The sequence below is a fragment of the Girardinichthys multiradiatus genome, chromosome 4 (genome assembly GCF_021462225.1).
Source record: "Girardinichthys multiradiatus isolate DD_20200921_A chromosome 4, DD_fGirMul_XY1, whole genome shotgun sequence".
In the NCBI taxonomy this organism is placed as follows: domain Eukaryota; kingdom Metazoa; phylum Chordata; class Actinopteri; order Cyprinodontiformes; family Goodeidae; genus Girardinichthys; species Girardinichthys multiradiatus.
The window spans coordinates 45,614,610-45,629,218 of record NC_061797.1 but is presented as its reverse complement, the minus strand read 5'-3'; the positions used below and the strand labels follow the sequence as shown (position 1 = coordinate 45,629,218).

Here is a 14,609-nt window from a genome sequence, read left to right as displayed (position 1 = left end):
CTATACCCACACAGTTTAGAAATAAACAAATTTAAAGGAGAAATTTGATCTAAACATGTTAATAAACGGGAAAAATGTAAAAAATAAATAAATAAGTCCGGCAAATTTTCCCATCCCCTGTGTGATGTCATCAGAGGCATGTGTGTCTGAAAGTTTGTTTTTGGGAGGGTGGGTTTTATCTACAACAGCATAAAACAAATAGAAAAACTGACCATGGCAATTTGTTCTAGAGGTGACAAATTATATCTAAAGTGAGGTTAAGGGGTTTTACAAAAGAGTCTTGCCAGTAGATTCAACTTCGCAAAAATGTAAGTTCAGCTAAAAATCTGAATCACATATGCAGTCATGCAACACATGCACAAGTCTGACCCCACAGTTTAAAAATGTCTACACTCTGAGAAGAAAGTGAAGTATTTTAATGCACATCCAATAGTAAGGCGAGAGCTCATCTGTTGTGCATTGCTTTTTAGGAGTACAGCTATACATTTGACTAATGACCGAACAGCTGGCGGCTCAAAGCGCGCCGCCTGGTGACAACAGTCCGGGCTGATAAGCCCTCTAAGAGGTAAAGGACACTCATTCAAGTTTGGGACTCCTGAACAACCCACAGAGCTGGAAGGTGGTTTCCAGGAAGAGACAAAAAACGTTCTGGTGATTTAGAGCATTAATAACATTGTTCATTGCCTCCTACAGTTGTATGCGTCTCGGTGCGATCAGGCGCGCAACAGAAGGTGAGCCCACATGGGCCAACATTTGTCGTTTTAATTCAGTGACCGGAAAAAAACAAACTGTGAAAAAGTTGAACTATAGAAGAAAGGCAAGATCACAATGTCTATTTTTTCCGCTCCCGGACATGAGAACACGAAGAACTCTCGGAAATGTTCAGGAGTGGCACGTGGAAAGAGACCACCGGATTTGGAGCTCTCCGAAGCCACAATTGGTGCGCATGGATCAGAAACAGCTGCGGGAAACGAAAGAATACAGGAGGAAGGCAGCGCCTATGTCGCAGCATCCCGTGTTCACCTGCACCCCTACCTGTCTCATCCCCGGATGTCTGTGCGGATGTCGGTGTACAGCACCGGGGTTCGCCCAGCTCTCACCCGCGCCTACATCCAGGGACGCGTGTATAACTTCCTGGAAAGGCCGTCTGGTTGGAAATGCTTCATGTATCACTTTTCAGTGTGAGTGTTTCTTTAAATTTTATTTACTTAAGCTCCTGGATCCGCTGGGTATTTAGTGGGTAATTGCAAAGAGATCTAAATTAAACATCGTTTTAGTTGCGTTTGCAGAGTGTTGTGTTGGAAACTCTCGCACCAAAGAGCTGTTAATCCTATGTATTTAGAAAGATGCTGCTCAGATAGCAAAGCATCTCCAGTTTCCCAGGGGAAGGCCATAAGAATTGCTTAGTGTAGGCTTAACAGAGACTTGTAGAAATAAAGTTGATTCATTAAAATATCTAATAACTTGTTAGCACTGAAGGAATATCACATTTTTTCCAAGCACCAGTCTACATGTAATTTTCCAGAGCTGCATTGAGGATTTTACGCATTGCATTCAGTAATCCTTTAAAAAACTCACATAATCTCTCCTTGCATTTTGCTAATGATAAATAGTTTTTGTGCATCACAGATATAATGCCAAACAGTAAAATCAATGTTTCTGTTTTGTATTGATGCAACCCACATTTATGAAAAACATTAAACTGGATGCATATGATGATAACCAGATGAAGGTTTTGGAATGTTGGATATGATTTTCTAGCACACCCCATGTGTGCTGTCCATCCCCACTTGCTGGCACTGATAGCAGGCAGCTAAACTTGGCAGAGTGCATGCTGTGGAGGTGGTAGCGGCCAGATCTCGCCCTGCCACCCTGTGACCCTGCCGTGTCAACGGGGACACAGAGGAATGCGATCTGTCGTAGTATGTTAGAATCTGAGTGACTCAAAGGGAGCATGAGCAAGCATAATGCAACTCCAGCAAATTTAAACATCAAGTGCTGAAAGTATTACAATAAGGACAATATATGGTTTAAGAGCTCCCCTTGTTTAATTATTGTATTTTTTATTCAATTTTTTAAAGGTCTTACTAAAACAATCAGTATGGTTTTGTTGCATAATTGTCAGTTTTTAATAGTGTTTGTTTAATTTGCTAATGTTTAGGAAATCTGACTAGTTTAATTGTGCTGTTTAGCCCAGTGTTTCTGTTTGCTGCAATTCATCTCCGTTTCTCATGACAGCTGTCTCTGCAATGTTATTAAAAGTTTCTTGTTTTACTAATATTATGACTTTATCGGCCTAAGGGAAATTGGCCTTTCTTGCTCCCCCTAAAGCAAGCGTGATGTCAGTGGCTCTTGTATTGATTATAGATGCTTAGCAGTCTGAGAGACGGTAGAAGGTCAGTGAGAGTGGTGCAGCAGGTTGTAGCATGAAATTGCACATTTGTACTGAAAGTGATGACTAAAGGCTAAATGTCTAATTCTATGTCTCATATTTAAATGTGTTTGTGTTGGCCAGATGTGGACATAAACAATGTCAAGAGCTAAATATCGGAGATTGTTCATGGACCTTTGAGTTGGCATTACTGGGAAACATAAGGACAATAAAAAGGAATCCACATTTTCTTTCCAAATATTTGCAACCACATACAGTACAGGACTTTGCAATGGCTTTGCTATACATTTTGTCTAGTTATAAACACAAACCTAAATATAGTTTTTTGGAATTTTTTTGATAGATCAAAACACAGTATTGTTTAACTGTGGAGACATAATAGATATAGAGAAATAAATAAGAGCATACATGTTTTTAAAAAGTTTTTATAAATAAAAATAGAAAAATCAAATGTAGCATGCAACTGTGTTTACAGTCACTTTTGTGTAGAGTCCCCCTTAGACAATAAAAAAAATCAAGTATTTTGGCCTGTCTAGCAGCTTTGCACATGTGTAGACAGAATTAAGGACCATTCTCCTTTGCAAAATAGTTATTTAAACTGGTTTAGGATGTCTGCGGACATCAATTTTCATGACAGTCTCTGAACTGGATTTAGGGGTGAACGTCTAAGCCAATCTAACAGTAATTTAACAACATTTCTTTCCAGATTTCCTTCTTTTTAGCTTTTTTTTTTTTTTAATCTTCCCAGCATAATCCATTCATTATATGTTGATAGGTTTAAAAATGCTTTGTGAGATTTTGAAAGCATGGCATATTGTTTTGCACCATGACCCTGCTTTAAACATCTCAGCAATTTCAATTTTGACTTGTCTGGTGTGTTCCTTGATTTTTTTTATAATGCTGTTTGTCCACTAAAGTCCTTTAACAAACCTCTGAGGCCTTTACTGAACAGCTCTATTCTCAGATAAAATTAGATGCAGGTAGACTATTTCCTAATCCGAATGAAGTTGTGTTGAGTTTGATGAAGTTATGTGATACAATGTAGTAAACTTCAATTGGTAAAAACACTTAAGCTAGGAACTGTACAGACGCTTAGTATATATGAATTGTAGCTCTACCAAATGCCAATGTACCAAATTCTCGGAGTATCAGCTGTGACTTTTCAGCTGTAAACTTACAGTGCTGTGATGTCTAACCTTCCTGCAAATTTTTGGGCTCAGTTCAGAACTGTGTTTTGCAAATGTTTAATAGGGAGAGCAGCAGCTATGGACAAGCAAGTTCTTGTCATTGACCTAGAATTCAAACAATCAGAGTGACCCCAAACCTTATCAGACTGGCTTTGGTATGTTTGCACTTGGATATACGTCTAATTATACAGTATGCTTTAGGATTTACATTTGTTCCAATATGGTAGATGTTAGAAATAGCCAACTGTTTTAAACAGGAATTTTATTAATATTTATTTGAAATAAATATATTAAATATTTTATTTATGGAATAAATAAAATCTGTCGTGTGATGCTGCACCACAGAATATGTATGCATATTTTATTGATTGTTTATTTGTTTTAGCAGAACTTTTTCTTAGTGTTTCTGTGCCAGTGACAAATAGTTAAATGGGATGTTTTGGTCAGCTGCAGCATGGATTCATGCCACATGCTGGGCATAGACGTGTCAGTTGTGAGACATAAAGGAAAACGGAAATCACAAAGTGTTTTCAGACTCAGCTCTGTTAAACTGAACCACTTATTCTGACAAACTGTCAGAGGCAGAAGGTTCAGACACACATCAATGATTTAACAAAAAGACTAAGAGATCAAAAGGGGTTATTCGTCTTCATTAGACACACATTTTGACTTACTGTTAGTGTTTCATTGTTTGTTTTGGTGAAAAAGAGAAATAAATCAGCACTTTTATGATTTTCTTTTTAAAATTGCACCAGTTCCCTTCACCCTTTGTCAATCTTAAGCTTCAGCCATCCCACATTTGATGTTCACAATTTTAACAACCACAAACTCAACAGTCTTTCATCACCTAACTATTATTTACATACTGGCTAAAGTTTAGACCGATGTCTTGACAAAGACTTACAGAAGCTAGTGATGTGGTCAGCTGCGTAGGCTCCCGATCTTGCTCTATGCTTATGTTTGTTTTTACACACACTGTACAACAGACTGCAAGTGAGATCTGTCCATCAATTATCCATAGGAGAAATGTTCTGAGCTTTTGTTTAGAGTCCAGTGGAGCCTGTGCTGTTGAGCCGAGGTATTATTTTGTCTGTTGCCACACCAAGCCCTTGAGTGCTAAAAAAGAGACAGAGGCTATATTTTCAAAGGGCCTTGAGGTAAAGGAATTGTAATATGATGGAGCAGTTAGTGGCGAGGGAAAGACAAGTCAGAAAGTCTTTGTTACATAAATAGAGAAGCACAAATCCAAGCTCAGCATTCTGTTACTGTTTATGTTTATCACCATTGCAAATGTCATGAAATAAATTAAAGTCCTCACTGAAAAAATAAATAGTTATTGCCACATCAGAATGACTATTTGGAGATTTCCCTCTACTGTTGTGTCTCTTTTGATTAAATTGCATGGATCGACCAATAAATAAATATTTATCCCAACTATTTTACTTTTCAGTTTCCAGAAAACAAACAGACTTTCATTTACATATGCAGCATCCTGGGGACAGAATTTAGGGGACTCCAGTGTGAATTTTGCTGTGGTTTTCTGTCTCTATGTTTAGTCATTTCAGATAGGACCATCTGCTTTAGTGGTGTTATGCAGCAGCGCTGGGCAGATCCCTCCTCAGTCTTTTATCTGTGTTGACGTGTGGGGTGCACGTTTTTGACTCTGTTTGTATGTGTTAGCTCAAAGGAGGGGCGGCATTTAGATTCCTGGCTGGACTTCAATAAACGACAAGCAGTAGCAAGAAATGATAAAGGTCTTTGTGGTGCAAACAAAGCTGTTGCTACACATACTTTCCGTCAGGTTTGCCCAAATAAGATCAACAATGTGATTATTTATGGTTGTTAAGTAAAAGTTTATTGAATTCTTGTTATACATTGCAAAATGTTATGCTTCATGCAAGGTACCTTCACATGAAAATGCCTCGTTTTTGGTTGCTGTTTTAAATTCGTTCAGTGCTTCTTTTTAGCTAAGAAACAAAATATGAATTGCATTAATTGCAAAAGGAGGTTTATGGGTTTGATAAAATCTGTCATACTGACAAACTGTTCAAATTTAAGTTATTTCTGCCTGACATCATTTGTTTAATGTTTTTTAAGGCGTTGCATCACCTCATTTCATATTTTCTATTGTTTTTTACAAGCCTTTCTGTTGTTTTATGTTTGTATTATTGGTGTTTTGTTCACATCATTATGGCTTTCTATAATATGCAATTTAGCCTTTAAAGCTACTGTAAAAATCTATTTTTTACATATTTGTTAAAACTGTCCTGACAGTATAATTTCAGAGTGTCTGTGAAAAAATCAAGCTACTCTGGCTCCTTCCAGTTGTCTTACTGCTATTTGTAAAAATATATCTCTCCCGGTCAGAAACAACCAGTCAGAGCCAGGAGGTAAAGTATTTATTTGCCGTGTCACTCACGCTTGTATACACGCTGCTCACACCCTCCTCCACACAGCGCCATTGTGCTGCGGCTCTGCTAATGTCTGTGCTAATGATTTGAGGACCATGTTTGTAGTCAAAGTATGGGCAGGCCCTAGTAAATGTAAAGCATATTGTTGAATGTGCCATAGGTGTTTCTCCGCTTTCATCGGTGGCCTTGCTTGCTATCCTGCACGTTCACAGCAGGCTCCACTGTGGAAGGATGTCTGTAGCGCAGCATAGAGCAAGAGGAAAGGACCTGCAAGCTGTGCTTGTTTAAACTTTCAGGCTAAGTCCACAGTTTTCTTAGAACTCCCTACTGCAGCTTTAACAAATGTAAACTTGTTTTTGCCAATTTTCTGAAATTTTGTTTTACTAATATCTTCCCACTGATTGGGTTTCAGACATTTTAAAGATTATAGCTTGGTTTGACTAGCTGTAATTTGGTTGCCATGTTGACAACAATTGTGACTTTTTCCTTGATATTTTAGGCTTACGTTTGCACAATTAGTTCACAGCTGTTGTCATTTTAAGTTTTGCTTACAGATGTCATCCAGGTGTATTTATAGGACAATGTAAATGTTACCATTAGGATGCCTGAGAGTTATGTACAGGGTCCATGTCCATCTGCTCTGCAGGGATAAGACAGACTCTGCATTAAATTTAGTTATTGTAATCATTTCCAAACTCAGCAGTGTTATTACAGCCACATTTTCTCTGTTCTGGAGAGCAGCAACTCATTGAGATGGTGATTATTCTACTTATTCAGTAAATTACTATTATCTATTGTAATGGTTAACAAGAGCGAAGAAGATCTAAGAGACAATCTACGTAGAGTTTCTTTATTAATCATGACTCTTATAGCAGGATGAGATATTCATCTGAAAGTATCATAATCCACAGAATCTGATAATGTTCCATTAGCTTATAACTTTTTATCTATGTCAGGGTGAAACCTTGAGTGTTTCATTTTTTTCTGCTGTTTACGTTTAGGTTTTCTCAGAGCTTTAATCATATAAGCATTTTTCCCTAAAGATAATGTCAAACACAGTCTCTCTGCTAATGTAAGCAGTCTAATTGAGTTATGGTCAAGCATATACTGTACCAACAGAGCAGTATAAGGTTTGACCAGGTCTTAGAACAGTCAATAACTAAACTAGTAACAAAAATGCCTCTTGGTATGTATTGAAATAGCCCAAAAGGATGGTTGAGGTAATTCTCAAAATGGAAACACAACTTTTTTCATGAACCCCAAAATTAAAATGTTGAAAGGAACAGATGGATGTCAATGATCAAATTCAATGTAATTTCTCCTTTACACTCTTGTCAATACTCATTTCATAAGAAATGCATTTGGCACATTTTTTCTTGGCTGTTATGCAAGTCATTTATTTCTAATTTCATGTTAACTGCATACTGCTTTCTATATAAGTCAGAATAAATCCCAAGTGTAAAAGAAACCATTGGATTTATTCACAATCTCCTTGTTCATTCTCTTTTTTTCTAGCTTTTATTCCCATATTTGCCTGCATAAAAGATGAGTTTGACCTTGCTTCAATTTCAGCCTTTCTGCAAAATGTTATAAAAAGCAATTGTTCATTTTCTGTAATATCCTGTGAATAGATGAAATGCTGGAATCCCGTTTTCCAAATTTTGTGATGGTGACAGAGCCAAAACTGTAGCAAATGAACTCTGGCCATCTTGATGGGTTGAAACACATAAGAGCAAGGATAATAGTTGAGATGGGCTTGTAAGTTATGTTGCAGTTCACCCTGCTTCCCTGACTTCCTCTTCTTTGATTGAAATTGAAAAGTTTCCCTCATATTGACTTTTACGAACAGCTCTGAGAAATAATATATACAGGGTAGCAGACTGTATGCTGGCTTTTATGTGGTGTTGCAAGTTAATACATGTGAACTTCAAAACAAACTACTCTTTTCATTCAAATGTCAAAAACATGTTCATAAAAGACTCATGAAATCCCATTCATCCCTAAATTTGTAATCTGTCTAGGAGTAAGGACTGGATCCATTTGGATGCTGCTGTTGTAAAGTGTCAAAGTAGCTTCAAACATTTACTCCAAGGTTTATGTTTTGTTCCTAATAAGTAGTTTGAAGGGTTTTGAACATCTTATTATTGCCACATTTGAAGCACTTTTGAACTCAAGAGGGATAATAAAAAACGGTAAAAGAGCAATTTAGTACCTAGAGATAGTGTTTGTGGATTGTGAAATTCAGTAGGACATGTATGTTATTTGACAAGTTTTATATGTGCTTTGCAATTAAATGCTTATATTTTCAAAAACGTTTTTCCTTCACTGCACTGTTTCCTCAGATTTAGTAAGATACTTGAGCTAAACAACAAAGTTGTGTTAAGGCTTTTCACTTTTAATCAGAGTATGAAACGTTGACATAAATATGAGCAGGGATTGAGAAGACTCATGTTTCATGTTTCATGTTTCCCTGCTGCAAGCAGCATAAAGCTTTGATTTAAAAAGCATTTATTGTTGTAGAAGATTCAGTTCAGTTTAATTATAGAGTCAGCTCCCACAGGAATATTGAAAGTGACTTCTGACACAAACAACATTCCAATCAGGACATGTTCTGCTTTGATCTACACAGGTTTCTCATAGTACTGGCCTGTCTGATCCTCAGTGTCCTCTCTACCATTGACCAATTCCAGGCTCTGGCTCACACAACTCTCTTCTGGGTGGTAAGTTTAGATTTAAGTATTTGTTTTTGACATCCTTGATGAGAAAATAAAGCAGAAATGAAATTGCCAGCAGAACATAAAGTAGGAATAACATAAGACTGGACAGTGTCGTAATATTAATGTGTTGCTGATGTGTGCTTTAAAAACATTACAAAAATCATAAAACATATCAGTGATATTGAAATAAAGTATGGCATTGCAACAAATCCTACAAGTGCAATCCTTTATCTGAGTTTAAAATAAATTTCCAAAAAATTACAAAGCAAATAAATAAACTTGCAATCATAGAATATTTGTGTTTACCCTGTTAAAAACGCCAGAGAAACAAAAATAATACTTGACATTAATAATCAAAAAAAAAAAAAAAACTGATCATATTAAAATCATGTTAAAGAATGCGAGCAAGCTTTTTTTTTCTGGAATTACGGTAGTGCACATAGCAGCAATTCTTGATTTAGTAGGATTCAGAAGGTTGAATGTTCAAATCTTTATGAGGACTAAGATTTGCCCTAGTGAAAGGACTTGCTTTCAGCGTCGGGTTTGTATCTTCTGTTTGTGCCTATGTGGGATTTTTCTCAAGGTATTCCAGCTTCCACCCACAGAAAACCAAAGCCTAGTATTTGACGTTTGAAATTGCGATTATGTGATGGTTCTTTGTATTTTCACTGGTTTAGCTTACCCTAGACAGGATTAATCGAGAACAGAAAAATGAGGGGTGGATGAATATTAAGTCAACATGAACATTTCCTCAGTGAATGAAAAAAGCTAAGTTCCAAGGTATGTCAGCTGCTACTCTTCCCCACAATCTATCATTAAAAGTAAAGGCATTTTCCTTTAATGTGGGTTTACAAATTAGTTTTTTTGTGAGCATTATTTGCTTAGTTAAGCTAGGGTTAAGTTTATTTTGGACTACTGCTGCTAGATTGGTCAGATCTGTCTTCTTTTTAAAATTAAACTTAAGGTAAAGCAGGATAACTTATGTTGTATCTCAGTAAATTCGGATATGTGTTCCAATGATGCTTGTTTTATAGATTAAAAGTATCTTTTCAAAATAACAACCTTTAGGCAGGTATCAAACATACTTTTCATTAAGTCCATATTTATGTACAAAAATCTGTCTGATGAAAGATTGTAATCTTTAATGCCATGTCATCATAATTAACAGAAATAAACGCTTGAAAACATCAGCCTGTGTCATTAATCTATGTAATTTGTTTCATGTAGTTGAGTAAACACATTTTTTATCATATTCAAATTTATTGAGGGCAACCCATATACCGTGCCACGAAAAATACTATCTATCCGGTGTGAAGATATGTGATTTGAACTGCACGAAGCAATACCAGTAGACTTCCAGGAAGAAACAAATATCAACTTAGAAATTGTGCTGGTTTATTGCATGATGGCACAGAAAGAATCTTTGTGTTTTTTTTTTTTCAGATTATAAAATCACATCTATTAAATGTCATTGACAACACTTAACACAATCTAAATGAGAAAGTCAGAAAAGAAGAAATTGAAATTAATTCACTGTAGCACAGTGGCTTTCATTTGAGTTGTCCCCAGTGGGTATAAGAGTCAATTTATATTCAGTTTATTTGTGCAGCACTAATTAAATGTGCTGTACAAATGTTAAATCAAGACACTTTAAAGGACAAACAAATCCAATTTATGTACAGAAGTGTATAGTGAATTCACTTCAATCATGGTTATAAAACTATTTGACATCTTCTCATTGAAAAACAATTGTAAAAGCTAAAACATCTCTCAGCACTCAACAATGCTGTGTTTTCATATAAATCCACAGGAAATTTTCATAGATGAGCAGGAACTTGACAGTGGGTGTTGCACATCTTTCAACCAAATCATACTTTAGCAGGCTTTAAAAATAAGCCTATGTTCTTGTTTTCACTACCTTTAATTAACATACAGTCTTATTCCCTTCCATGATCCTGCAGCATAGTCATTAGATGAGCTGACCAGGTTTAGGGAGATTTTGCAAGTAACTTGCAGTATTACCAAAGGGAACTTAAAAAATGTTAAAACAAATATCCTTTTTCCTGGTAATATAATCAGGCAGTGCACTAGGCCAACATCTAACATGGCTTTTTTTTGGATCACAACATGCCAATCAAGCAAATATAGGAAATAATATTAACCATTTCACATTAGGGCAACACTAATGTTTGTGTTGTAATATGTTACAGTTACTTTACTTTATAAATTGTTTCAATGTGCCTAAATGGGGTATAAAGACACAGATAGACATAATGTAGGTGTCAAAACATTGAGAAAATCTTTATTTTATTTATCCATATCTCCAGAATCCGTTACAAAAAGTAAGTCATCGTAGGCTGCTAAATGATGCTACAAATTAGATGATCTTCTTCCTTCATCAAAAAATATACAATGTCAAGTTTTTGTGATTTGAAGGAAAATCTCAATCCACTGTTGTATTGCTCTTGCTCTTGCATCTTATACTGTTCTACTTTTACTCTCACTCACTTAAAACTGTGCACATATATTTATATTATATTGTAGATATGTTTATACTGTTTAATTTGTATTGTATTGCACCGACTACGCCAAAACAAATTCCTTGTATGTCCAAAAACGTACTTGGCAATAAAGCTTTTCTGATTCTGATTCTGATTTCTTTTTTCACTTAGCATGGGCTGCATGGCAGAGATAGCGACTTGAGTTAAAGACTACAACTCAAGTCGCACTTGGGTGGGAAAAAAACAAACAAACAAAAAACTCTAGACTTGATTTAGACGTGTGCCCTAAAGACTTGACTTGAACTCCTGGTCTGAGACTCAGGTGTTTTTAACAGTTTTTATCTCAGGTAATGAATAGTAAAAGGAAACCGGTATGTGAGCTACACACCTTTACTTTGAAAGGATGTAAGGAGGAATGTATTGATGTATTAATTACAGGGTGTAAAGCTTGTTGCGTTGAATGTTGTGTTGTTGTCTTGGTTGGTGAGCTATATGTTGTTTATTGCCCAGATTGTGTGTGCAAACTTAAATCTAGTAATTTATTTGGCTGATTATATTATGTTGATGAATATTAATCTGTAAACTTAATGGCTCTAAAGAGGTCCAATAAGCATAAAACCGTCATCCTACTCTCTTTTCTCTAGCATGCAATTTGTGTGAATAATGTTAATTATTTGATTTTGCTCTTATACCATTTACATATTTGAAAACAATCAATGCATCAATCCATCATTAATTAAACGTTGGATTTTTTATTTATATTTATATTATCTTTTCCTTAAAACAAAAAATATCAAACCTCAGTGTCTTTACAGTTACTTTACTTCTTAACAGGCTCAAACATCTGTCTCTCAAAAGACAGCTTTCATGGAACCACATTACTGCTTTCCTGCTGGTCTAACAGAGTGAACCCAACTCCTCTAAAATCAATAATAAAAAGTACAAACTGAACCCCAAGGTGCCTACCCTGGAAACTGTTTGGTGATGGGGAAGTCCCTCAAACTCAGATGAAAGAAAACCCATGCAGAGAATAAAAAACAGCCGAGTATTTGCTATTTGAAGAAATGAAGTGTGCTGCATGTGACAAGTTAACCTTGGACTGAGAAAATTTGGATGAGATGGTAATTTGTGGTTCATGAGCTGTTATATTAGAGGGCCAGATCCTAGAAGTACATTATCGGCTTCATAAAGAAAACAGTTAAACATGATTGTTTGAGTGGGACCTGTAATTAAAATGAAAAATTGTGAATTTCATCATTATCACACAAACATGAAAAATACATTTTCTTGGCAAAAGATTTTCCACCTTAGGTTCCCCCTCAAGACATGTTTAATCTTCCTATTCTTCTTTTCTACACAAATAATGAATAATTAATATTTACAGCTGAACCTCTGGAAATCTCAGACATTCATCTGTTTCATTCTCTGTCCCAGAGGGACTGTTTAGTACTTGGTGCTTTCTAGTTTAGAGATTTGCTCTGACCCTCTACCTCTTTCATTCTTTCTTCTCCTCCATGGCTTAAGCCTCTCCTTTTGTCTTCTTTCTTTATTCCTTCACACTCAAGCTTAACGGAGACCTCACTATCCTGTGCTTTGAGATGCAGCTCTGGCTGATGTGTGTTTGGCCAGATGCTCGGCAGTCTGCTCAAAAGATTTTTTCTCAGTTTAGGATGCATCGTATTATGCACTATTTAAACAAATGTCAGTTGAATTTTGCTGTGAATTGTTATTATGAGATATACTCCCAAGTTCTTAGTGAGATATAAGATGTTACATTTGCAATTTTACTTAGTAAAAAGGTATTGCTATTTTGCTGATTTTTTTTCCTTTGACAAAATTACAGAAGTGGGAGTGTAAACAAAGTTGGATGTAGAATGATGATTGATTTGGGTCAAAGTTGTTGCTGTGAGGAACCCTGGGACTTAGACTCTATGTGGGAGAAATAACTTTGGGAGGAATCCTAGATTTATGTTCTCCTTGGTAGTTTCTGTAATGAGAGAAAAGGAAGAGCAGGGACAGGAAAATGTGGGCCTGTGGTTATATGACTCGGAATAATAGGGTAGAAAGATGTAGTGGTTTTTAGTCTTTAACCACGACTTTTGATAACATTTTAAAGAATTATGTTGCAGATTCCAAAAGTTCACTTTATATTATATTTCTCACCAATAGAAACTGTCTCCAGTGGCTTTCAAAATTATCCATACACATTTTCCATGTTTATCCCATCACAACCAAAACATACATGTATCTTATTTGTACTTTATTTACAGAAAAAGACAAACCTTACATGAATTTTAAATTTATTTTTTTAATTTCTCATGCATTATACCAAGCAGACCAATGCACTACTGGGAAATTGCCAGTAGGGCTTTATATTTTGTCATTGATGAGCATTGGACAAAGATCTGTCCAACATACATAGCAACATATTCAATGAGCACCACATGCTCAACAGCATGGTAATTAAAGTGAAATCAGAAAATCCCCAAAACCTTACAGAAACAACTTGTACATAACATAACAATTTACAGAGTGAATTCCACTCCGACGTTCGCGATTGTCTATGAAACCGGCTTCACAAGGCATCAGTGTAGCTTGGGCACCAGTGTTGTGTATGTGTCAAAAAGATTTCCTCTGTAATCACATAAATAGGCCAGTCTTCTGTTCGCATTTTCTTTTCTGCAAGATTTCCCCTCAAGCTGCCTTTTTTTCACATGCTGTAAAATTATTTCAATATGAACACAATTTGAGCTGAAATTCAGTCATTCTGAAAGTTAGCCAGATTACCCATGTCTCAGTTTATGTGGAACATTTTTTGAGTTTGTTACTTGAACATAAAAAGATGATTTTACAACTATATCCTGACAAAATCATAAACTGTTATGAAATAAGATGCACAGATGTTATATTATAGGCTTTTAGTGTCTCTATTAAGGTACAAAATTCAATTCAAAAATACTTTATTAATCCCAAAGGGAAATTAAATGTTGTTGTAGCTCATTATGAAGGTTTCCTCAAAGAGCCGTTGTAGATGCTGATTCTGTGGGCAGGAAGGATCTCCTGTAGCGCTCCGTCTTACAGCAGATCTGAAGAAGCCTCTGACTGAAGACACTCTGTTGTTGTAGGACAGTCTCATGAAGAGGATGCTCAGAGTTCTCCATAATGTTCTTCATTTTATGAAGAATCTGTCTTTCCACAATGATCTCCAGAGGTACCAGAGGAGTCCCCAGAACAGAGCCAGCCTTTTTTATCAGCTTGTTGAACTTTTTTAAGTCCCTGGCTCTGATGCTGCTTCCCCAGCAGATGATGGCAGAAGAGATCACACTTTCCACAACAGACTTATAGAAGATATGCAGCATCTTGCTGCAAACACCAAAGGACCTAAGCTTCCTCAAGAAGTA

At 36.1% G+C, this 14,609-nt stretch overlaps 1 protein-coding gene across 1 annotated transcript in view; it reads left to right on the top strand.

The window, feature by feature from the left end:
* Positions 1-639: 639 nt before the first annotated feature.
* kcnq1.1 (potassium voltage-gated channel, KQT-like subfamily, member 1.1) overlaps positions 640-14,609 on the top strand; it is a 79,853-nt gene continuing 65,883 nt past the window's right edge. Inside the window, exons 1-2 of the mRNA XM_047363675.1 lie at positions 640-1,181; positions 8,620-8,710. Of these exons, the coding sequence (XP_047219631.1) occupies positions 829-1,181; positions 8,620-8,710 (444 nt within the window). The 5' untranslated portion in view covers positions 640-828. The remainder of the gene's footprint in view (positions 1,182-8,619; positions 8,711-14,609) is intronic.